The sequence below is a fragment of the Diuraphis noxia genome, unplaced genomic scaffold (genome assembly GCF_037042655.1).
Source record: "Diuraphis noxia isolate RWA-SAM2 unplaced genomic scaffold, SU_Dnox_SAM2 contig0001, whole genome shotgun sequence".
Classification (NCBI taxonomy): domain Eukaryota; kingdom Metazoa; phylum Arthropoda; class Insecta; order Hemiptera; family Aphididae; genus Diuraphis; species Diuraphis noxia.
In genome coordinates, this window is record NW_028301711.1 from 78371937 (window position 1) to 78399598 (window position 27662).

General features: G+C 29.1%; 2 protein-coding genes and 1 pseudogene across 2 annotated transcripts; all 3 read right to left on the reverse strand.

The window, feature by feature from the left end:
- Positions 1 to 301: 301 nt before the first annotated feature.
- On the reverse strand, positions 302 to 1913 carry LOC149061895 (uncharacterized). Its single transcript, XM_089221257.1, has 4 exons — positions 1825 to 1913; positions 872 to 1020; positions 708 to 812; positions 302 to 636 (listed from the first exon to the last, which is right to left on the reverse strand). The coding sequence occupies exons 1-4, from the start codon at positions 1911 to 1913 to the stop codon at positions 302 to 304; spliced, it is 678 nt and encodes a 225-aa protein (XP_089077383.1).
- Positions 1914 to 3766: 1853 nt separating this feature from the next.
- On the reverse strand, positions 3767 to 5400 carry LOC149061896 (uncharacterized). The gene is made up of 2 exons (XM_089216715.1): positions 4958 to 5400; positions 3767 to 4903 (listed from the first exon to the last, which is right to left on the reverse strand). The coding sequence occupies exons 1-2, from the start codon at positions 5285 to 5287 to the stop codon at positions 3818 to 3820; spliced, it is 1416 nt and encodes a 471-aa protein (XP_089072841.1). The 5' UTR covers positions 5288 to 5400; the 3' UTR covers positions 3767 to 3817.
- Positions 5401 to 6880: 1480 nt separating this feature from the next.
- LOC149061897 (uncharacterized) overlaps positions 6881 to 27662 on the reverse strand; it is a 105047-nt pseudogene continuing 84265 nt past the window's right edge.

Here is a 27662-nt window from a genome sequence, read left to right on the forward strand (position 1 = left end):
ACTTGTAGTTTGATATAGGTAAGATAACAACTCTTTTGTAGAATATATAATAAAATAAAAAAATAAAACAAAACAATAAGTATGAAAACCCTTAATGAAATAGTAAAAAGTGAATTTTACATAGTAGGAATATATGAGCCAACTAATAAATACATAATAATATCTTATTGACTTATAGTTTGATATAGGTAAGATAACAGTCTTTTGTAGAATATATAATAAAATAAAAAAATAAAACAAAACAATATGTATGAAAACTCTTAATGAAATAGTAATTAATAATAATTATAAAAAGTATGATTTAGATTAAAAAATGAGCAGTATTAGAAGCAATACTTTTCAAATCACCCTGAATTTGTTCTAAGACGGAAGTTTGTTTTTCATATGAGAATACTTGTCTAGATAATAGTTCGGTCTGTTTTTCAAGTAAAGAAAGTTTTTTATCATAATATCTTTTCTTTATTAACAGTTTTTCTCTTCCTATATCTGCCAATTTTTCAGTAGCAGTTACACTCTTTTGCAATCTTATCGCTGCATTAGACCGATGTTTTTGGAATTTTTTTGAATGTTTTTCAGTTAAAACAGAAGTTGAGATATTATCGATTTTATTGACGGAATTATCAAGGTCTTTTAAATCTAGAAAATATTATAATATCTGTATGTAACAAATTATTTTCCAATACTATTTTTAGTTGTTTTATTATTACCTAATTTGTTTTCTTTGTTAAATGGTAGTAATAAAGAGTGATTAATATCTTCAACTACTTCATCTGTTTCAAAATGTTGGGTATCAAGAACTATTTCATCACCCTCTAAAAAATATATTAAAATGTACATGTTTATAAGTAAAAATTAATTTTTATTGATTTACCTTCTATTTCAAAACTAATATCAATATCATTATGAAAACTAAAATCAACATTAGACTCAGCAACATTATTATGTCCAGTTATGGTAGTAGGATTTATTAATGCCAATATCTGTTCATCTATTTCATTTAAATTACTAGAACAACTAGGACTGTTATTTAATTTAAATTTATTGTATAAAGCTGTTTTTCAGCTTTCATTCATAAGCTAATTTTTTATTAAAAAACATAAAAATATTATTTATGAAAACGCTGGACACATTTCAAAATACAGGAATTATTGGTAGAGTCAGTACGAATTAACTATAACATTACTGTTTACTTATAAAACTCTTACATAAATACTTATTTACATAGTGCATTTTTCATAACATAAAAAATATATAAAAACCGACAAGTCTAAGAAAATGAAAATAAACTATAATAAATGCATGGTTATAATAGTGACATAATATTTACCAATTGGCAATAACATAATATAGTGAATATGAAAGAATATGTAATTCACATTTTTTTTTTTTGTTGTGTGGGGAGAGGTGATGTGTGATTATTAACATTTGAATATGTAATATTATGATCATGTTCATCATGCTATTGATATTTAAGATATGTAAAATAATTAATATTAGATCTTATGCTTATTAAACACGAGATAGCTTTTAGTCCGACTTAAATACACGTAATAATTGGAGTTTTTTTCCAAATTGTACACGCATCTGACCTAACCTAACCGAATCCCTAGGAAGCATGTATGTTTATTAGTTTATTAACTAAGTAATTCTTGAAAATGTGTACAAATTCAACATTTCGCTAATCACTACAAAATTTGCGATACTTTAGAAAAATACACAAATCTAACTTATGGAAGTACCTATATGACTCAACTATACCTCGAATTGAATAAGTTTCAAAAAAGTTTTCAACTTGCCTATAAAAAAGGATCTACTGCTGAATGCTCGTGTCTAGGAGCAGCATTGGCATTTTCTTCTACTTGTTCGAGGATTTCCACGCCGGAAAGCAATTCATAAAAATCCAAATCGTCCATCGTTAGATTTTAAATTTAAAATAATAAAAAAAACTCAACAAAATGAAAAAAAACACGTTAAACTTTGAAACAAGTCACGGGTGTGGAGGTATACAGTATACACACGGTGCGATTGTTAGCGTACGCTGTGTCCTACGTGAACGCGGCGAACGCGTTGCGGTGCGAGCGACGCGGCAAATAAAATTATCAAACATATAAAAATAGATTGGATTGTCCATCGTACGCGATAAACGCGGCCGGTGCGAACGAATTCGTTCGCCGCACGGATTGAAAATCAAATCGTTTTGTTTTTGGTCGCGCGTTTAAGCGAGTAGACGTATTCGAAGCGATGTTAGTTTAATAATTTCATATGATTTTACATTGTAAAATTACAATTTACAATATACGATACACAAATAAGTAAATAAGTATTATAAATTATTAAATTATAATATATTAAACTATAATTAATAACTATATTAATTAATATTATATAATATAACATTATATTAGTTATAGTTATATTGTTGTATGGTCAATATGGAGCTCCTTATATCCGAGATATAAAAAAGAAATGTTCTCTGGAACAAATTTAATAAGAAGTATAGGGATAGACTGGTGTCTGAGAAAGAATGGGAAGCCGTTGCTAGAATAGTACACATGAATAGTAAGTGTAAAATTATTAATAGTTAAAATTAGTTTGAATAGTATATTAAAACATTTAAACTAACAGACATTATAATTATTTTCATAGTATAATAATAACTAATTAGTATGGAAAATTATTTTAGACATTTTTGTATATAAAAAATTATTTTTTTAAATTTTATTATCTATAAAATACTTCACAAATCTATTTCTTATATTAATTGCGGTACTTGACGCTCGATTGTTGGCTCTGCCTTTGTAATTCAGCGATATCATTTGATTATGGCCCTTGTATGTGTCTGTTTCGTAATCGTCTAGGGCGTAATGTTGTGTAGAAGATTTTTTTTCCAAATCTATTATTGTATTGTGTAAAATACAAATAGCCTTTACAATATGATCAGCGTTTTCTACTTTTGTTTCTATTGATTTTAATAGAATTCGAAATTTTGATGAAGCTATGCCAAATGCACACTCGATTGTCATTCGTGCTCGCGCATGTCTATAGTTGTAATACTGTTTTTCGTTTTCTTGACACTGCTTTCTTGGAAAAGGCCTCATTAAGTAATTTCTCAACGGAAAAGCTTCATCTCCTATAAATACAAAAGGAGCCAAGATGTTCGAATTTGGTAATTTTATTTCATTTGGTAGTTTAAGAGAACCGTTCTCGATACGTTGGTAAAATTTAGAATTTACCATAACACCACCATCGCTATCTTTCCCGTATCCGCCCACGTCTATCATCAAAAATCTATAACTCGCGTCAGCTACTGCCATCAGAACAATTGAGTGATATTGTTTATAATTAAAATACATACTCCCGGAATTTTCTGGAGCATAGGTAGGTGTGGGAACGTGTCCGGTATTTATTCTTCGATTTTTTTTGGTTCTGAAACCGGAAAACTCGGTCTAGGACATTTCGGCGTGGCCATTTCGGCGTGGCCATCTCGGCGTGGCCATTTCGGCGTGGCTGTTTCGGCGTACGGCTGTTTCGGCGTACGGCTGTTTCGGCGTAAGGCCGTTTAAGCGTAGAGCCATTCAAGAAATTAGGTAGGTCACCATAAAATATAAATAAATAAATAATTTTGTATAAAAAACTGTATATAATAATTAGGTATATTTAAGTATAATAAAACAAATTTAATTAAAATAATTAGAATGCTAAAAAAATTGTATTAAATATATAAATAATTTTTGTATAAAAAACTGTATATAATAATATTAAAATATTAAAAATATAAAAATAAGGAGAATGCTATTAAAATCATGAATAAAAATATTCAGGTCATCATACTTAAATTATGTGCTATCCCTCTTAAAAAGCTCATAATATTACGATTATCATAATCGCAGACTAATTTTAAAATACGTTTATCGACGTCGATGTATTTTTTTTTCTTTTTTGGTGGACTTTTGCCTGTTTCTAATTGGCAAAAGAAGGTGTCTCGGCCACTTTGTATTCTCCTTAAACATGATATAAATGCCCATAGTGTCGGATGGTCAACTGCCATTTGTAGATTAAGACGACGATTTGCCGCTTCTGCATGATTATTTGTTCGATCGTCTTTATTAAGTACGCGATCATGAACGTTCCAAATTATAGGGGGGAAAAGTGGGTTTCGACGACGGTTTCTTACAACTGTACCGATGTAGTTTTCTTCAAACCATTCCAAGAGAGGAAATATTTCTTCAGGCAGTTCATCATATAATAAGTTTACACTATTGTAAATGTCGTCAATTTTAACAAAAGCTAAAGCCAAAATCATTTTAATATAAATTGAAAATTCTGCATCGTTTTTATACTTCGAAAATAATTCTAGGTCACCCATTTTAAGTCTAAAATTTTTTGTCAAATGAAATAGACATCCGTGAATTTGAACTTCAGGAAAATTGTTTTTAATTGCTTTGATCGCAGCTTGCTCAAAATCGCAAGCAATTGATTTTGGTTTTAACCCTGGTTTTAATTCAATTAATATTTTAAATAGCCGTTCATACGTTTGGTTTTTTTTATCGGGTAAAAGAGCATAAATAAGGGGATGAACGCCATCGAGGTATTTACTTAATATTACATATACTTGCGAAAATAAATGAGGTGCTACTTTAAATGTGCCATCGACATACCAATTGGAAGACTCTGATAAAATATTTAAATTTTGAGGGCGACAAAAAATTAAAATTCTATCGACTCCAGGTCCACTATCGTGTAGTAAAAATTGTTCAGTTACACCTTCAGATGGCGAATACGACTGGTAATTCAATGGTATTATTAATGAAACCAAATCTTTTGGAGCATCGGGTGCAGCTTGAATTTCACGCCGCGTGCGTCTTATCTGTTTTTTTAAAGCTCCATCGGCCGTCAACGCTCCCTAATTAATTTAAAATTAATTCTCAATTGAAGTTATTAAAATTTTGATATTTACCTTTCCTGCTTGTGATAATCCACTCGTACATTCATTGATGATATTTGATGTAGGCTCCATTGTCTCACGTGCTCGTTTTTTCATCTTGGTAACTGCATAATTAGCTTCAATCTTAGCCGCTTCCGAGTCATGGGTCGAATGTTCATTTATTTGTTTTAAAAACTTATTTGTTTCAACTAGTGTATGAATTCTCGCCTTACACGAATCTTTGTAACGACATCGCCAAAACTTTTTTAATTTATTTGCACTAAATGCATCAAAAATATACATATACCCATCATGTACATATATTTCACGTCCACGGAAAGTTTCAATAATTGCTTGTGCCATAGCGATTTCTAACTACTGACTACTTGATGATTTACTCAATGATCGTCTATCAATACAGCGTATAGGTTAACTATACCTAAATCTATATCTTTATTAACTTAGACCGTAATATAGATTATGTTGTATGACAGTATAATCCCATACTATAATATATATTTATAAATATTATTATTATATACAGTTCAATGAGTTCATACTGCATACCTGCATCTAACCGACGAAAGTGAGATAAAAGGTGATAAATGATATCGGTACAATATAATCAATACTAACATTATATTATCTAAACGCGATTAAAATCATTTTATGAAAAATTACTACGCCGAAATCGACCCACGCCGAAAAGGCTGTACGCCGAAACGGCAACGCCGAAACGGCCACGCCGAAATGGCCACGCCGAGATGGCCACGCCGAAATGTCCGGATCCGCGGAAAACTATAGTATCAGGACTGCTGATCAAATTTTTCAAATGACATTTTTTGGGGGAGATTAATATTTAACACAGTTTTTGGCAATTCAAATTTACATTTTTTCATGTAATCCTACACCAAGTATTATTTTCTGGACAACTCGACTCCACCACCCCTTTATGCGAATTGTAAGTATCCAAAATGCATTTCCTAAAAAGGGGACATACTAACGAAGCCAGTGATATGATTGGCTAAGTGGTAGTGCAATATTTTGATTTTTTATGAATTTTAACCGAACTACGGGTCTACCGGAGTATCACTGAACGCAAAAACTAGGTGAAATTAATAATACTGTGAGTTGAATTAATGATAATGTTATTAAAATACGGTCAATAAAGGCAATTATTAATAATACAGATTTTATTTTATTAAACTCGCAGTCAACAAATATAATTATTAAATTAAAAAAGAAATTATCAATTTAATAAATTTAATAAATTTATTTTATACATTTGGGGAGACATCTTACCAAAACAGTTTATTAAATTTACCATGTATTTATTCATTTGATAGTTAAAAACTATTAAATTAACTATACATTTTTTCTAAAACAAAAATATTTTAATTGAATGAATACATTTAACTTAATTGAATTATGATTTTTATTTATTAAAATAAAAATATTTTAATTTAATGAATTAATTTAATTTAATTTAATTATAATTTTTATTTATTAAAATAAAAATAATTAATTGTTATTTTGAATACCAAAAGGCATAATATTTCAAACCCAACTTAACCAATAATAATGTATTATTAGTTTTTTTAACCATTTATCAATATTTATTATTACATTTTAATATGGAACTTATTGGGAGTAAATAATATTAAGACCACATAAAAGTAGTAAAATAGGTAACAGCTTAAATATTCAAATAATAATTTATACAACAAGTAGATATTGAAACATTTTATTTACAGTAAAATAATATATTCATCTAAAAATTCTAACCTATTAATAAAATAAATATAGAAAAATGCATTAGTATTATATCAACTATATTTTCATAATTAATATTTATAATACAATTTGAGTACAGAAAAAATATATAAATATATAAATGACCAAAATTGTTGTCCAATAACCACAAACGGTGCAAACTAATACATTTTATTAGTTATGTTATTTTATATTATAATTTTCATAAGCTTTAAGTTGAGCAATCGTTTAGTTAACTTGTATACAAGGCTTATCATACATAGTTTTTATCTTAAAATAGTATATTTTGAATGAATAACCAAAAGTTTGAAGATTCTAGCGGATATTCAATATTAAAAACATAGAAAGTATTGAAACAGATTTCAATAGCTTTTACTATTGTATTTATGATATACTTAATGCCATCAAAGTACACCATAATTTGTTTAGGGTCATTAATTTCGCAAATTATCAACAAGCATGGTTGAATTTTCGTATTTTTCTTAGATAATAACTCCTCCAATTCTGCACTAGTTTTTCCTAATATGACAAAACTATTCTGAGAGTCTCGAATTGAAAATTTCTTTGAAGAAATTTTGCCATTTTCATCTCTGGTTGTCTTTCTAGAACTTGGAATAAACACCGAATGAAGAAGGAAGAATAGAACTGCATTTTTACAATCTAAAATCAAGAAAAATCTTTAGTTAAAAATTATAATATAATATTTATAAAAACAAAGAATAAATTATTAAAATCATTAAATATTTTAATAATATACTGTTATATAAATCTTTTGATATATTGAATTATTTACTTTCAGTTAGGTATGAGGTTTTCAACATTTCATCCAATTGTTTTTTTGAACTAGGATCTTTTATTTTTTCTTTCAGCACTGTCAATAAATTTGACTGAGATTTTTCAAAGTTTTCGATAAAACTGCATTCAGGATACATTTTTATGAAATCGATATTAACCTAGAAAAAAATATATTTGTAAAATGAATGAAATACAAAAGTACAAGACAATGAAACTGGTTAATATAAATTTCTCACAAGTCTATATCCCATAGGTTCTTTAAAGTGCTTCCAATTAACAAAAATATTGCCATCCTCTTTAATATTTTTTAACCTATAATTGGTAGTTTTCGACCATATTATTTCAATTTCAGGCCATGTTAGTACTTCATGATGCAATTGTGAAATATATGTACGGACATCTTCAATTTCTGAAAATATTAAACATTGTAAATAAATTTCAAACACAGTTAAATAAATATAAAAAGTAAATAGGGTAAGATGGGGTAAGATGACGATGTTAAGCTCCTACGATTTTTCCTGGCCACTGTAATTACATTTAAGAACTGAAATCTGTATGAGAATTACTTTCACATCTTGCTTATTATTTAAAATTGTTTTCAATTGACTCTTTCATCTTTAAATTGACGAAATACGGGTTTCCCTAGAAAATGTAATTTTCGTCATCTTACCCCATGGCTGGGGTAAGATGACGTATGGTATGGTGTAAGATGACGAACAAAAACTGGGATTTCAAAACATAATAAAAACCTTTATTAACGAGTAACTTTAATACAGAACTTCATAAAACAAAAACAAAACTAGGATTTTAAAACATAATAAAAATTCTTTTCGTAACAAGTTACTTTTATACAGAACTTAATAAAACAAAAACATAATAAAAACCTTTATCAGTAAGTAACAATACAAAACTTAATTAAACTTTGAAACTTTAAAATTAAGTGTAAGGTTAAGAGCAGAAGTCACATTTATACGGCCTATGGCTGGCCTGTATCTGATCCCATCCAGAACACTCAGAATGAGCCCACTTGAAGCACTTATAGCACTGGTACCACAGTTCGTCCTTGCCTTCTTCAGAACATATGATGCACAATTTATCTTCTTCTTCAGGCGGGTCCATATCATCATCAGTGTCAATATATGGTACAGGAATAGATGGCTCGTCGTCTGAAGATGAAGGGAAGTCCAACTGACGTCGTGGTTTCTTTTTTTTTTACTTCTCAGTCAATCTTTTTTGTCTTTTTAGCTCTTTCTCTTCTTGTTCCTTCCTTTTCTGTTCCAACGCTTCTTTTACAGGAGTTCCTGTTAAAAGAAACGATGGCAACTTCTTCCTAGGTTTTCTAGCAGTCTTTTTACTTGCCACTGGTAGTGGAGGCAAGGCTGAAGAAGTAGATGGTGTCAGCTCTGTTTGTGGTTGAGGGTGCTGATTTTCAAAAGAATCATTGGCAGTAGGCGATATTGCAGAATTAGTATTTTTAAATAATATTTCTGGCTGACGCTCAAAGGCAGGAGCAGTAGATTCAACAGACTGAATATCAGTAGTCAATGATGGCTGAAAATCTTCATCCCTGAAAATGTTACTGTCATATGGTTCAATCCCTGTTGCTCTGAATGCATTAACAGCTGTCTGGATAGTGACCACCTTTAAATAAGCTGTACCAAATATTTTTGGTATATGTGTTATAGATATACATATGCCTGGGTTTGATACCAGAAAATCGTCACACGCCTGACTGTAGGATGTTTTCAGAGGCCCATAAAACTCCACATCCAGAGGCTGCAATCGGTGGCTAGTGTGAGGGGGGAAGCCGAGCATTACTATTCCATTCTCCCTACAAAATGTTATAGCTTCAAGGGTAACATGAGAGGCGTGATTATCCATGAGAAGAAGAACGGGACGTTGAGTACTTGGACGAGTGTGTGATGAAAAATGTTTCAAATAGTTGACAAAGTTGGTAGCTGCCATCCATCCTGAGATATGCGGAACTGCTGCTGAGCCTGGTGGAGCACCCTCTAAAAATTTCGGATTCATCCTTACCCTCGGATAAATAAAAAATGGAGGGATGTAATTTCCAGTGGCGCTCATGGCGCACACACGCGTAACTGTGACCCCGCGTTCTGCTGAAGAAATTTTAATTACTCGGCGGGTACCTACAGGGGTGATGACCTTCGGAGTTTTCGTTGCCACAGTGGAAAATCCTATCTCGTCAACGTTGTATATTTGTTCAGCTGTGAAAGAGTATTTTAATCTGACATCTCTAAGCAACTCAAAAAAATTGCTGACGTTGACTCGGTTAAATGCCATGAGCCGAGCGACTGATGTAGACTCAGGTTTTCTCATAGTCAGTCCGCATTCTCTCATGAATTCCCTGATAAAGCCTTCGCCCGCACTTTTTTTTCAGTATTAAATCTATGGGTCACGCCATTTTTTTCTGCATAATCGAAACATACATTAGCGAATTGCTTTCGTGATAGGCCAAATGCTCTTTTATCAATATCAGTCACGTATTGCTTCAGTTCTTCATCTTGTGCTGCAGAAAAGGTTTTTTTGAATCTTCCTAAATTTTGGGGAAATTCTATTCTAAACTCTTCTCCTTCTAAAGGATGGATCCTTTTTTTTAAATATCTCCTCAGTGTAGGCTCAGGTATTTTGTATTTTAATGCTGCAGCATTTACACTTAAAACTTTACGTGTCACGTCTAATATAGCTACCTCCATATCCTTATTTTCCCACGATTTCCTGACACTAGTACGCTCGTATTTTCGTGGCATATTGTTGCTTGAATCACCTATCACCTGGACCCGAAAAAAAAATGAATTGTAGAACATTTGTATATATTTACTTATAATTAAAGACCAAATTTATATGCATTTTAAATTGTAAAATATGCTTGCAAACATGCACTAAAAAAGGTCAAAATATGCAAGAAAAAAATGCATAACATGCGCAAAATAAAGGTTCAATTTTATATTAATTTTGTAGTGATAATTATTTATTAAATTTATTAAAATGTTCATAAATAAAAATTAAGATGCATAATTTATTAATATAGCAGATTACAATACAAAATTTAATTTTTAATCATTGATGCATTGCAAAAAAAATATTTTATTAAAATTAAATAGTAGATGATACATTAGTGATATAAATAGGACCTATAATCTGTATTTTTTATTTAAATATTCAAAAATATGCAGTATAAAATTTTGATATTTAATTAATCAAGTAATGATTTGTGGACAATTATTTACTGCATCTATATGATGTTGTAGATTACAACATGCATTTTATGCAAAATCTGGTCTTTACTTATAATGTATAAATAACTTTTTAATTAAATACTTCTAAGAATATTAGATTAATTTAATTTAATTTATTAGACGATAATATTATGCAATACATATATAATATATAAGTAACATAACAGATGTATTTTTAGACCAATCATAAAACCAAATACACCATTCAATTAGTATTGCAATCACAAATACCCCAAAGATAAAATCAATCGACTGTGGCATAGAATATCTTAAAATAAAATAAACAAATATTCAAAAAAGCATGTGGGGTAAGATGACGAATTTAAAATTACTCGTCATCTTTCCCCGCCTGCTGTTTTTATGGAAACAATGTTTATCATTAACCAGAACTATTTTTAAAGAGATGGTTCTCGTTTGAATAGGTAAGTATTAAGTAGTACATTTCGAATATTATAGTAAAGAAATTAAAAAACTTACCATACAAAGTTTATTCGCTGCGTTTTCAAGCACGAAAATTACAATCAAATACGCTGTGCATTAACTTCTTATCACATCTTTCTTCAAAATTAACGCAAGCTTGTTTATCATAGTGACTAACATTATCAATCACCAGGGAGCTATTATACGTGCTGCGATGTGCTGCTATCTATGATAAATAATGATAAATACTGAATTCGTCATCTTGCCCCGCCTTACACTACCTATCATGTTATCAAATGATGATGATGATCGGTTTGTAGGCAAATTTGATTCAGTTGACTGATACATTTTCTTATCCAGTTCATAACCTTATGAGTTATGACACACATTATAATTTATTTATTTATCTTATTTTTATTCTTCAAGAAGATAATGGGCTCTATTGAACATGTTCTTGTGGGGGGGGGGGGGGAGGGCTATAATATGGTATATTGAATATATTAAATAAAATATACATTATACACATTGTGTAACCAGGGGCGGACTGGCCCAGGGTGCTATACACCAAGTAGCACCCCGGGCCCCCATTCGTATTTATGATCCGGGCCCCCGATTACCACAGTCGGGCCCTTTTTAATTTTACTCTTATCGTAATGTAGAATATAAAGATAAATTAGAATAGAAATCTACAATATCCGTTGTTATTATATTTATAATATTACATCGTGTCATCGTATCATTAGTGTCTATTATATATCTATAATCTATATAGTCTGTAGATAACCGTACATTAAAGATATTACCACAAAAATATTACTACTCCCGCTTATCTCTATGATTGTAATCATGAAGACTAGAGACCAAGTATCTATATTATGTTCCATGTCTGCATCATACTCCCAAATAAATAGAGATGTGAGTTTGTATTCTACAGTGTTATAAAACTGTATTATACATTTATACAAGGTATTATACACATGGTATAAAAAAAAAATAAGGCTTTATTTTTAGTTATAACCACAATTAAAGATAATTAATTAAGTAGGTATTATCCATTTTGATATGCAAACAATGAAGTAATAAGCATACTGCAATCAAATTATTGGCTTATTGCCATTTAATATTTATATAGTTTTAGTAACTCAAATATTAAATTTTTAGTAGTACTTATAGAATGGATCTTCAATAAAATACATTATAATTATAAAAATTTAAAATATAAACTATAATTTTATTCATATTTATTTAGTATTAAGGTATTAAAAATGACTTAAATCAATTTATTGTAATATAATAATATTGTAAATTTAGGTACATTGAAATAGTATATAAGTATATAACTATATAAGAATTAAGTATAGTTTTCTATTTATTTCTATTTAAAAATTAAACATTTTTGAAAAAAGCAGATACCCTAATACCTATGTTTACTTAAAATTTTTAAAGATTAAATAATTTAGTTAATATAATTTTGTTTACTAAATCTCTTACGTTAAATATAAGTACTTGGTACATGCAAGAAAAAAAAATGTGGAACCAAAAAGTTAGTAAATACCTATATTTATATGCTAGTTGGCAGATAATAAGGTTACTCAAATCCTAATTTATTTTGAAGTTTATTTGATATTTTAAGAATATAATTTATATGAAATGTGAATACTGAATTGTAATTAAAATATTTTAAATTTAAGTCACTATAGGCATATGGACATATGGTACTTACATCATGGTAGTATAACTAAATATTAATTTGGTGAATTAGGTCTAAAATAATTCTTGTATTATGTGTTTTTTAAATGTTTTCTGACCTTCTAGCCATTTTTTCAATTAATCCATTTTCACCTTTGTTAAATTTTCTATAATTTAAGGTACTGCAAGGTTTTATACGGTATAATACGGTATTATACAATACAAAAATAAAATACCATATTTTAACATCTCTGCAAATAAATAACATGTTATTCTTAATTTTTTTTTTTATAGTTACTTATAAAACTAAGGACTCTTTCCTAATTCAGGTAGGTTTGAAAAAAAAATTACGGGCCCCTAATTAATTTTGCACCCCGGGCCAAAAATAGCCAGTCCGCCCCTGTGTGTAACATAGCTCATTGTTTATCAAAATTGTTTTTCCATTTAAAAAGCATATTTTCTTGTTTCCGGTAGATATTTTAACAATTTATTTTGTAGTACCTATCTAAATAAGTACTTTATTAAATATGATAATAAAATAATAATTGGGTGGATTTAAAATTTTCACAGCATATTTTAAAAGCACATTTGACTCTTTTAAAGTGCATAACTGCTATATTTACTAAATTTGTAGAGCATTAAGTTCCAAGCCGTAGACTAAAATTATTTAAAAAATTGTTACTTACCACGACACGCCAGTCAACAGGACAGGACTAAGAATGTTAGTTCTGTATATTATCTGTATAGCAACAATAGCAACTAATAACAATGACTTATAAATTGGAATCAGACAAACTGTATAGATAGTAGGTAACTGTAAGAACCTAGATAACTTGTAAGTTGGAAACTGTATAAGTAAGTCAGTAAGTGTACCTGTGTACCTAACTGTAACTTGTAAGTTGTAAGATTATAACTTATAAGTTGTGACACCAACGAGCAAGAGCAATGAGTAACGACCGACAGACCACATCAAAACGACACAGTGATAATGATTAACAAAGTAGGTATGATAATATCACGATATTTTAATCAATAAATAATATTTATACATTTTGCTATACTATTTATTATTTTACCTACTTACTAAGGGAAAACCCAACGGGTATAACTAATAATAAAACCGGCATTATTGCCATGGGTTATAGGGTCTATTTTTGTTATAAAATTAATAATTATTTTCTTGAATTTATAAAAAAATCTATTAATTTAACCAACTTAATTATTCAATTAAATACAATTTTACTTGAATTAATAAAAACAAATAATTGATTTATTATATTTATACAAATAATAACAAAATACATTTTATTGAATTAACCAAGCAACGTTGATTTAATAAATTTGAAATACTTGGTTCCATACAATTTTTATTAATTAAATCATTATATCATTGAATGAATAATAATTTAATTGAAATAATAAAAAACCATTGGTTGATAATTAATCAAATATTTTTGTTGATTCATATACTATTTTTTCGTTCAGTGTAGTCGATATTACGTATTATTGATACATATCATACGAAATAAAATTGTATTGTAGGTGGATAAACCTGAGTATATAGTATAGTTGCATTTGTTATCTAATCGTAATTGGTAAATTTTTTTTTTTTGATTCTTCATACATACAGGGTGTCCCGTGAGGAAAATTAACTCTACAATATCTTCGATTTTTTTGAAAATAATTAAATAATAAAATATGTTTTTTTAATTTTTTTACCAAAACATTAAAAAAAATTAAAATTTGAAACATTTGTAGTGTTTGTCCCTGTGAGTCTTGATAAAAAACCAGAATTATGATATCTTCATTATTTCAGGAGATATTGCAATGGGTAAATTCTCACGGGACACCCTGTATATCTCATATACGAAATTCATAATACGTAGGTGACCTTTTTATTTTTGCTATCGCAATTATTGATCTTTAGAAACAGGTCCAAGGGAAACTCCTTATATATTTGATATCACAATAGAATAACTCGCCGTTAGCGAAACTCACGAAATTCTGCAATAATAATACGTATGTTATATATTATATATTTTTCACAAAATAATACTTTTTACAATGATCAGCAAACGTACATTGCTTATGTTAGGTTTAAGGGAGCAAAACCGAACATTACACATAGTATATAGGAATATATTTGATTTTATAAAATTTTCAGATTTTATTGGTGAGTAATTATTTTTTTTTTAAATATTTATAATATTTAATTAAAAATTATTATTTTTTTTTTTAATTATTTTATTCACAATATTATAAATATTTTTTTTTTATTAAGAAAGACAATTTACAATATGTACAACAATAATTACAAATATTTTTTTTTTTTTTTTTTTTTAGGCTTATTCCGGGCCTTGAAGGTCCATCGCCGCTTCTACTACACCTCTCCACAATTCTCTGTTCTTCGCCAGTTGTTCTCCTTCTCTAATCCCCAGGAGCTTGAGGTCTTCTTTAACCCGGTCTGTCCATCGCTGTCTTGGCCTTCCTATCGGTCGTTTTTTATTTGGTTTCCACATTGTGACATCATATACTGTTTGGCCCTCCGCTCTCCATACATGCCCGGCCCAGCTTATTCGTCTGCTTTTAAGTATTCCCACTATGTTTGGCTCATTGAACATTGCCCTTAATTCTGCATTAGTTCTTCGTTCATATACATTTTCCTCGTTTCTTTTGGGTCCATAAATTCTTCGCAGTATTTTCCTTTCAAATAGTAGTAATCTCTTCTCGTCCGACTTTGTTGATGCCCATGCTCCACACGCATATAATACTATAGGTCTAATGAGTACTTTATATAGTCTTATTTTTTGGAGATTAATCTTGATTTAAATATAGGTACGAGCGCAAAATAGCTCTTATTTCCTGCAGTTATTCTCCTTTTAATCTCATCATGGCTGTTTGCTTGTTGGTTAACATCTACTCCCAGGTATTTAAAGTTTGTTACCCTTTCAAAGGTAAATCCACCGACTACTAACGAATTTTGTACTTGTTCTCTACGTGATACTATTAAGTATTTCGTTTTTCCTTCATTAACTTGTAGTCCAATCTCTTTTCCCTTACTTATTAATTTTTCTGCCGACCGTTTTAGGTCCTCTTCGGTTTCTCCCATAATTATTATGTCATCAGCATACGCAGCTAGTGTGATTTGGTGTCCTCCTCTAGTTCTTAGGCCCGTAACATCATCATCAAGTACTTCTCTCACTACCGATTCTAGGGCTATGTTAAATAATGTGGGGGATAACGCATCTCCTTGTCTAAGACCTGTTTCAACTGAGAAATCTTCAGATATTTCTCCGTTGAACTTAACTATGCACTTGGACTTTTGCACACATGTCTTTATCAATCTCACCAATTTTGTAGGGATTCCGAGTTGGGTCATTGCTTTCCATAATCTACCTCGATTTACGGAGTCATATGCCTGTTTGAAATCGACAAATAGTAGGTGCACATCTATGTCAAACTCGTGACTTTTCTCTACTATTTGTTTTATTGTATGAATTTGATCCACTGTAGATTTCCCTGACGTAAAACCTGCCTGATATTCCCCTATTATTTCCCTTGTGTATGGCTTGATACGGTTCAGTATGATGTTCGAAACTAATTTGTAACAAGTGTTTAGTAAGGATATTCCTCTGTAATTCTGGCAAACCATAGCGTCTCCTTTCTTGTGAACCGGGCATAGAACTGACATGTGCCATGTTACTGGTATTTCTTCTTGTTTCCATATATTATCTACTAGTCGTTTCAGTCGTGTCATTAGTTCTTTTCCTCCTTCTTTCAGTAGTTCTGCAACAATTGCGTCTTCCCCTGGTGCTTTCCTATTTTTCAACATATTTACTGCCCTTTCTACTTCTTCTAACGTGGGTTCGTCTAATCTCTGTTCAACCGTGTTGAGGTTTTCTTCCACTTCTACTTGAGTAGGTTGGTTCAGCATTGTTTCAAACATGTTTCTGAACTCGTTTGCAGCCTTTTTTTTATCCGTTATTAGTAATCCTTCTTCATCCTTTATAATTGTTGCTTTTGTCTTAAATCCATTCTTAATTTCATTCGCCTTTTCAAAAAAAAGTCTTACATTGTTTTTATAGCTGTTTTCTATTATTTCAAGTCTAGAATTTTCCCATGCTCTTTTCTTTTTTCTAAACAATTGTTTAGTTTCCCTTTGTCTAGCCGATAGTACTCTCTTATTTTCCTCACTTGGGTCTTTTAGCATTTTTATTCGGGCAATATCTCTTTCATTATTCGCTTTTTTACATTGTTCATCAAACCATTTTTTCCCCCTTTTTCTTTCTTCAAATCCTAGGACTTCTGTGGCCACCGTTTTAATCGAGTTTTCGATCTCATTCCATAGATTATCTATGTTATTATCTACGTTATTTGAATTCTCCGTCAGATTCAAGGTCTCTTTTAGTTTGTTCTTGTACTGTCTATTGATATCTTGGTTTTTTAGGTCTTCTATGTTAAACCTTTTGATAGAGACGTTCTTTTTTCTCCATTCAACTGACAGACGTAGCTTGATTTTTGCTCTTACTATAAAATGATCGGACATTGCGCTGCTACCTCTCATGCTCCGGACATCCATGACGCATCTCTTGAAACGTCTGTCCACTACAACATGGTCTATTTGGTTTTTTATTTGTCCTGATGGTGATACCCAGGTTTCCTTGTGTATATCCTTATGTGGGAATGTGGTGCTACTTATTATCATATTTCTGGTTGTAGCAAAATTAACTAATCTTGTACCATTATCATTTGATGTTCTATGCAGGCTCTCCTTCCCAATTGTTGGTCTATACTCTACCTCCTGCCCTATTTTTGCGTTAAAATCTCCCAATAAGATTTTTACCTTGTTGGTCGGTATCCGGTCGCACTCATTTTCCAAATTTTTGTAAAAAATATCTTTGACTTCATCTTCTTTGTCTTCAGTTGGGGCGTACCCGTTAATTAGTATCACGTTAAACCATCGGCACTCCAGCTCCATATGACAAATTCTGTCATTCACTGCCTTAAACTTCTTAACTCTATGTAATATTTTGTCATTCACAATGAAACCAACCCCACCCTGGTGTTCATCGCCACCACTATGGAACACCGTCCAATTTCCAGTTTTTAAGCTTCCTTCTCCCGTCCACCTTACTTCTTGAACCGCAATAATGTCCAGCCGATATCGTTCAAGTTCCAATATCGCTGTCGTCAAATTTCCAGGTTTATATAATGTTCGTACGTTCCAGGTTCCAGTTGTAAAATCCTTAAGCTCCATATTTTTCATCCGAGGCATATTTTGTAGTTGTTTCGTAACCAGGTTTTTTTTAACACTGTAGGGTGGTTAGCCCTACTAATTACAAATATTATAAATTAATATATTTTTGTATTATAATGTATATTAGAGCAACGCAGTGAGCCATTTTTTGAATATACAAAAGACAATTACCTCCCCGTGAAATGTTCACCCCCCTCTTGTGTTTTGATCTTGGAAAAAAAAAAGAAATATGTTTTCAAAAATGTAAGCATAAATAGAGTATATATATATTTTTTCAATTACAATTAATTTTTGTCCACATTCACAGGAAACAAATAAAAATATAGCAGGAGCAATTATGTTGGAGCATAGGTTACTAGCTAGTAAAAGGGATAATGATAATGTATATTTGACACCTGACCAACTTAATTGTGTATTGAATAGTTATGGTCATTACAGAACGGACGTACGCAAGTACTTGGAGAATGCTTGCGTACTCCAAACGAATATAATTAATGGCAATGTGACAACCCTACAATTAACAAATGATGTCGATGAACTATTCAATTTCCTTATTGACAATGAAGATATAAAAGATAAAAATATTTTAGCTAAACTTTTTGTAGATGGTCATCCTAAGTACTGTAAAAAAAGTAAAATAATTTTAAAAAAGGCATATCAAGGGACAGTACAAAAAACATGACTAAATAGATAGGTATGATCACATCGGTACTAGTTCTCGTTCATTCTAGCGCACCACGCCTACTGTAGTTCTCGTTATTTCATTGGCCGTTATAATTTTGGCGCCAATATTTTATAATATGAAATTATTACATGATATCACTACCATACTACAATGTTTACATCTTATTAATTCAATTTGACAATTTCTTTGCTAATATTAATTAATTTTATTAAGTTATTTATTTAATACAAACATTGAAACATGCCGGTTTGCTGCTTTTTAAATTGCCTCAGTGGAAGTAAAAAGGTCAAGTGGAATACTGTCGGGCAACCTATTACACTCCATCGATTTCCGAAAGACCCCTTTTTTAGAAAACTATGGGCTCAACAAGCTCTTTCAGGAATAGAGAAAAAGATTAGTTTTGATTCAGGTTTGATATAAACTAATAAAATAATTATTCTTTTCTGTTAGAAATTTAGTATGTAAACTATATTAAACATTTTTCTTTATTTTATATTTAAACCTATTGTCTATTCACACCTAAAATATAATTCTCAATACTCAAGTCAATATATTTATGAAAAAACTACCTATTATATAGAATACTACCATTGTTTATGCATATATTCCTTATATTTAATTTTATATTTTATAAATATTTGTTTGTTAAATAATAATTTATAGCTGTTATTTGCTCCCTACATTTCCCCATGTATCAATATGATGATACATGCACTGGTAAACGGAAGCTTAAAGAAGATGCTATCCCTTTGACTCCTCGGTCAAAAGATAATTCTACCAATGTTAAAATTATATGCACACCATCAGGAAGTTTTTATGTGTAAGGTCAATTAATTAGAATAACTGAATACATTTTATACAACAACAAATTGAACAAATATTAATAAATGTTATTCTAATATTAGAGAGCCGTGCAATGATTTAAACCAATCAAGTTCTGGATTTTTGGATACTAAAGTTTTAAAAAATTCTTTACCTAGGTGGGTACTCATAAAAAGCACATAATTAGTTTATATTATATATTATTTAGTATAAAATATATGGCTTATGATTACATTTTGTTTCCTAGCCGGCCTGTGAAATGTCGAACCAAGTTATTTGACTATAGTATACCAGACCATTGTGATTTAGGAGTTGATAATATTGATGAGGCATCTAAAACTGAAGTAGAAAAGTAATACTTCTATATATTGTTGTAAAATGAACTGTCCTATTTCAGCATTTAAATTGTTTGATTGTTTATACATATTTGCATAAGAATTTAGCTACAGTGTACTAATATTTTTCAATTGTAGTGTAATTTGTATATAAATATATGATATATGATAACTTCCAAGTCTTTAATAATATAAATTTGAAAATGTATCTATGTCATAGTTAATAGTTATATACAAATATTTAATGTGTATTTTGTTCTATGTGTATTATAGCCTATATTTAAATGAACTTAACTCAATAATAAAAACATATTTTAGTGATATTTGAAAATTAATATTTATATGTTTAACTATTTGTTTATCTTCTATAGTCTATTGTATTAATTCTGCATGTATGTACCTACCTGTTTTTTTTAGTTAGTTGTCACAAGAAATTCAATAAAACAAAGTTCCTGATTATTGGTACTCATAATGAAAAATACTTGTTCTTGATTTGTTTAGGATAGCTTTTTAAAAACAGCCTTTTCAATCAAGAACATGTATTTCACATTAAGCAGTCATATCATTTTACATAAAGAAAATTATTTTTATGACATTAACAATAAAACTTAACTTACTCTTACATTTATCTAATTGATGATGATACTTTAATACATTGTATATTTTTTAATTTTTTTATATAAATATTGAATTATCTGTATAATTTATCCCAATATTTGTTATTATTACTTTTTTTTTTGTAGTCTGTGTTTTAGCTATATCTGTTATGTTAATTGTTATGTAATATATAAATAAAGGAATAAAAATATAATTGTATGATTTAATAAAAATGTGTTATGAAAATATTGTTATAATAATTAGTTTAAAGAACCAGATAAAATTGTTACAACAAGAAAATGTACAGTTGAAAAAACTAACCTCGGAACAAAATAAAGTACTAGGTAGTGAGGAGTTGAGGTTTGAAGGACGGTTTACACAAATATTGTCAAAACTTTTTACATCAACACAAATTGATTTACTTCTCCATCCTAAAAAAAAAGTTTTTAAATGGAAATCAGAAGATATAGCATCTGCTATATCTTTACGTAGTGTTAGTCCAAAGGCTTACAGATTTTTACTCAAAAAGAACTTCCCCTTGCCAGGTTACTAGAAAATATATTATATTTCTGAATGGAATATAAAATTGTATGTTTGTAATAATTTTATGTTATAGCATTATCATCTCTTAGACGTTGGGCATCAACTTTTAATGTTAATCATGGAATATTGTTTGATGTACTAAAATTAATGAAATCAAAAGGTAAAACAATAAATGTAATATTATATCCATCAGGTATTTTATGATTAATGTTATGTAACTTAATATAATATGATAGGTGAGGAAATGACTGATATTGAAAGATATAGTGTTATAGCATTTGACGAAACTTATGTTTCAAAACGAATTTGCTATGATCGAATGAATGAGCAATTTATAGGCCCTCATAGAAGTGTCCAAACAGTTGTTGTTAGAGGTATTGTAAACTACAGATAAATACATACAAATAATAATAATAATATATATTTTGTTAACACTCAATAAAACACTTTTAACATAGGCCTATTTTCAAATTGGAAACAACCAATATTTTACAATTATGACACACCCATGACATCAAACTTATTATTTGATTTATTAATAAATTTGCATGAAGCTAATTATAATGTTGTTGCAATGGTAAGTGATATGGGATCTACAAACATTGGTTTATGGAGAGATTTGAACATATCCACAGATAATGTGGCATTCTTACATCCAATATCAAACAACAAAGTGTATGTGTTCGCAGATGTTCCACATTTATTAAAATTAGCCAGAAACCGTTTCATTGACCAGTAATGCAATCTAATAATTTTGAATATTTTGTATCCTTATTAAATTTAAAAAAAAAAAATAATAATTTTTCAGAGGCTTTATTTTGCCAAACAACAAACTTATTGGGAAAAATATTTTAGAAGACTTAATTAAAATAAACAAAAACCATGATTTTAAAATTGCCTACAAAATTACTGATCGTCATCTGTTGGTTTAAGGGACATCACGGATGAATGTTAAGCTAGCAGCCCAGACATTTTCAAATTCTGTATCCAAAGCAATAACCTTTTGTGGAGAGCTTGGATACTTTAATCTTGATAATTGGAAAGATGCAAGTTAAAACTTTTAAAAACTAGTCAAATCACCTATAAAAATAAAAAATGTTTAATTATGTATGAATATATTTTTTTAGGAATCTGAAACTATAAGTTTATTTAATGAATGGTTTGACTTAATGAACACCAGCCATAAATATGACAATGGTGTATCAAGTTATGGACTTGATATTTTGAATCAAAAAAAACTATTGAATAAAATGAATTCTTTCATTTTCAGTATGAGAGTTAACGGTAAAAAAACATTACTACCATTTCAAAAAGGTTTTCTTAAAATCTAATTTAAATGGTAAATAATTAATTATTACTTATATAATTTCTTTTAGGAATAATTATATCAAATACTTCATTAATGATGTTATGGGATGATATTAAAACAAATAATGAAAACATTTCTTTTATACTTACAAGAAAACTTAATCAAGACATACTCGAACATCTCTTTAGTTTTTTGAAAGGTATGACAGGTAGTGCTTTCAATTCCATAACAGTTCTTGATTTTAAATATTGGTAAGACATTTCAACTAAAATTTTATTGATTTAGATTTTAACTTTTCCATTTAATCAATATTACATTACAGTCTTCGTTGGTATATTTTGGGAAAACACTCTAATGCAGTTTACTGAAAATATTAACACAGAACCTACATCAGAAACAAATTTGCTGGATGAAACTTCATGTTTAACTAGTCAAATTTTGATTTCATCAGAAATTTATAGAGTTGATGAAGTAAACAGAACTACAGACCTGACAAACATAATTTGTGAATCAGAAGAAACAGCCACAAAAATTCCAAAAGAAAGCATTGATTTACTCGACCAATATGAGTTACCTGTGTGTATTGTGTACCTGTGAAACTATTTTATTTATTTATTTAAATATATTTTACAATAATTTAAAAAATATTAATTTTATATAGGTTTCAGATGATTCATTTTCACAACTTGAGTCACAAGCAGCTCAGTATGTAGCTGGATACATTGCAAATAGATTTGCTACTAAGTATCCTCACTTAATTGTCATGCAGCAGGAAAATAAATCATCTTGGATTGAGTTTATTTCTAAAGGAAATCTAACAGTACCAACCGCAAATTTAATGGAATGTGTCAAAATAATAGAAATTGATTTCTTTAAACTTCATGGAAATCATATATCTAATGAACCAAGGATCATGAAACAACTACTAGATATTATACTACCCAAAGTTTCATTTTTAAATATTCCATTAGAAGTAATCCAATGCTTGATAAGAACTCTGTCATTTATACGTCTTAACAACTTAAACTCTACATTATTTAGCAAAAAGCCTGTAAAAAATAAAAAACTTCAAAAATTTACTTCATAAAAAGTATGGATACATTCTAATACAATTTTTGTTCATTAATATGTCAATAAAATATAAAATATAAGTACCACGAAAAACTAGAAGATAAATAATTTATAATAAATTTTGTGTTTGTCTATTTAGCCATGTGAGTATGTCACACACCATAATACACATAAGTTAAGTCATAACACTTAAGTAATTAAGTTAGTCATAAGAAAAAAGGAATTCTAAAATTCAACAATTTATATAAAAAATGAATAATAATTTAGTATTTTAGTTTTTAGTGTTGAGGTGTTGACCCAACAGAATAGATGAAAACTGTTGATATTTGATAATATGGATAGCCAATGAGAAGCCGAGAACTGAGTAATAGACTGGGTCTGAAGGGGAATGTGCGTATCAGTAAAGATGTGATCATACCTATCTATTTAGTCATGACAAAAAATAAATACCTAGTTCAAAAATCAAAAATTTGTTAACATTTTATGAACTAACAAATAAGTAAGCTATACTATATACAATACATTACACAATTAACTTAACATTAACAATGTATTAATTTATTAAAAAACCATAGTGATAACGGGGATATAAAATGTGACAATGAAATAAACATTGTTTATCCGACATCCACAAATAATTAATACTTTGATAGATCAATGTACTATGTACACGGTATCATATAATTGTTGGTCATTTATAAAACAAAACAATATAAAAGATATAATGGATTATATTAACATGATCAAATTTGTATTAAACATTAATAATATATCAAATTTAAATATGGTTGTGTACAGAGATTCGTGAGTATTAAGCATTTATTACAAGTATTTAACAGTAGGTATTTAACAATAATATGACAATAAATCAAATATTTACAGATGTGGCATAGACAATTGTATAAACAATTTAAAAAAAATATTTATTTTATATGTTGATTGTTGCAAGTTAAAAATTATAGCAAATTTTTTAAATATTTTTAATCTATATAAGACAAATGTCAACGTTGACAATGGCTATATTTATTACAGCATTATAAAATGTAAATTTTATGAATTCAAGAACAATTTCAAATATTATCACCAGCACTTAAATTTAGATACAAATTTTAAAGTTAATTCGTAAGTACAATAACATTTAATAAACAATATTTTTACAGTATATTTACAAAAAAATTTTACAGTACATTTACAAACAATAAACAATTAGTGATAGACAACAAAATATTTGACATAATATATATACCTCAATTCACATCAGAATTATTGAATTATTCAGACGTCATGGTAACAAACTTTGTGTATGTTTATGTAACAAACACAGCACTTCGTAATTCTACAGTAATAACTCATCATTTATAACAATATTATATCATAATTTATTATATAAATGTAATAATATTCATAATTTTCAGATTAACTATATATGTGAATCATTTGCATTAGTGATGAATATTATACATAGCAATGATACATATAACAATTGTAAAATATTCATCACTAACACATTGAATAAATTGGTACAACAAAATATATTGTCCAGGCATAAGATATATGACCACTATATATGACCACATGTATGGTGATACATATATACCATTAATGTCGCTAACTCCCTGGTTAAATCTATTATATATGATCATGAATTAAGGAAGAGAGATTGCATTATAAGCAATTTTTATACTTTAACCAGGGAGCAAATTCAAGTGCATGCGCATATATATAAAGTAAATATATATAGATATTAAACTATTTATGATATATTTAAGAGGATGTCGCAATCGCTTATGTTTTCTCCGTGTATGATAAATCAAATTGTACATAATCGAGTCTGACATCCTCTTAATACTAATCTCAATAATACTAATCTTAAATCTAATACTAATCTAATAACTTAATACTATTAGTACTTAATACTAATCTCTGATACTAATACTAATCTTAATAATAATACTAATAATAACATTCTTATCCTAGATGAATACAAGAATGTTCAACTTAAATATTAATTGTTACCCTGATAATTATTCTTTACCTAAAACAAACAAAGATGAAAACAAAATGATGTATAAAATTGAAATAATACAGCATACGGTGAACAATATAATTATGGTGAATTACAACACTACATCAGACAAAATAATTAATTTGTATTCATTAAAAATAAAAGAATTGTATAATACAATCAGATATAACTTAAAATATATAAAACATGAAAAGCGAAACAAATCTATATGGCACAAAAAAACAATATACACCAAACAACCTCCACCAACAATTAAAATAATAAACCCTCAATTATTCTATGGACTGTAAGTAAACTATTTACGTGTACAGTATTTATGTTACCCTATGTAGCTGTTCAATTAAAAAATATGTCCCTTGACCGTGCGTTAATATGCCAAGTAAAACAACAAAAAGTTATAAACGAAGAACGTATGTTTCAATTTACTCAACAAACATTAATGAATAATGCGACAAATCGTCATATTGACATGTCTATTGGTTGGGATCACTATCCATCAGTATCACCAATCATATCAGAAAACACCTAGAGTTCTGCAACTAGTGTTAGTGAAACGAATGATATACTGTCTCAAGCTTTTTGTACAGCTATGAATGAAGCATAGTTTATTTAACATTTTTGTTGTTTATTTTACAGTAGGTTAACTGAAAATAAATATAAAGTTATAACTTATAAATAAATAAATATAAAATTGTATTTTATCCACATTATACGAGTTACTTTTTATGTATGATTTATTGTGTACCTATTATTTTTAAATTATTGATGTAATGTTCAATTACCTTTATTTGATCCTCTAAAACCACATAGATAGTACTTCAGCTAAAAATTTACAAATGGTTGATCTTGGAACACGATACAAAGCTTCAAGGGTTGAATAAGAATCTCCCGTGGCAAGGTATCTTTAAGTAATTTGTAATTAAATTTTAACAGGTATTCACTTTCTCACCAATGTGTCCTGTTTTTCTATTAAAGGTGTTACTTTTGACAACAAATTTTCAAAAAGTGTTTGAGACATCCGCAAGTGATTTTTGAACAAACATTCATCTTCTGCAGCCCATTCTGTCAATAATGTTGATGATATTCCCATACTGTTACGGCGACTAACCAAAGGTTTTACCCAATAACGTCTTTTCTTTTTGTTTTTATTTTCTTCGATAAATTGTCTACATTCTCTTATGAGGTAATCACTTATAACTACAATTACTGTTTTTACAATTTCAGACTCCATTTTAGTCAGGGGGGGGGGTCGGGTCTAGACCCCCCCCCCCCATTGATTAGCTGAATTTAAAATGCCGGTGGGTCGGTGGGCCGCTGCTCGTATAAAATATATATTATTTATTAATATTATTATTGTGAAATTATAGATTAAAATATTAGCTAATAATAGTAATAAGTATGTTATAATATTAAACTCAAAAACCCGGATTTCTGATTATTGCGGGACTGGCTTGTGTTCGCCGTTCGGACGGTCCGGGCTTGTTGACAACTTTGTTACAAGTTTAAAAATAGAATCGAAAATAGTTATTACATGGGCCGTTATAGGCGATGGATAGGCGATAACGGATAACATAATAATTGTTATCGTCGTGCTGTCGCAATGACACATACACATTTCACATTTTATATTTTATTTTATTTTCGTTTTTCACTGTTTAAAGTGTTAGTAATTTACTAATGTGAATACTGATGAGATTTTATTCATTGTTTTAAATATTATTTATTAACGTTTTAATTGTTAGTCGTTTTACGATTTTTGATAATGAGTGAAGAACAAAAAGCTATAGTTAACAAAAGGAAAGGTGGTGCACAAAAAGCAAGAGATAAAAACAAAAAGCTTGGATAATTTTGGTATAAATATACAATATTTAAGAGGGCAAGGCTACGATGGGGCAGCTTCTATGAGTGGGAGGTTTAATGGTGTTCAAAGTATAATAAAAAAACAGTAGAGATGTGTAGTTCATGAGTTAGTCGGCTCAGTGAGTCGACTCTTTCAGATGAGCTGAACGATTCGAATCAGTGTTTCGAGATTCGACAACTCGGTAACTCAATTTTACCAACCAAAGTTCGACAATTCAAAATCGAGTCGGAGTAAACAATTCGATATGAATTTATTTGTGAACTGTGAATTGTTCCGCGAGTTGAGTTTATAACAC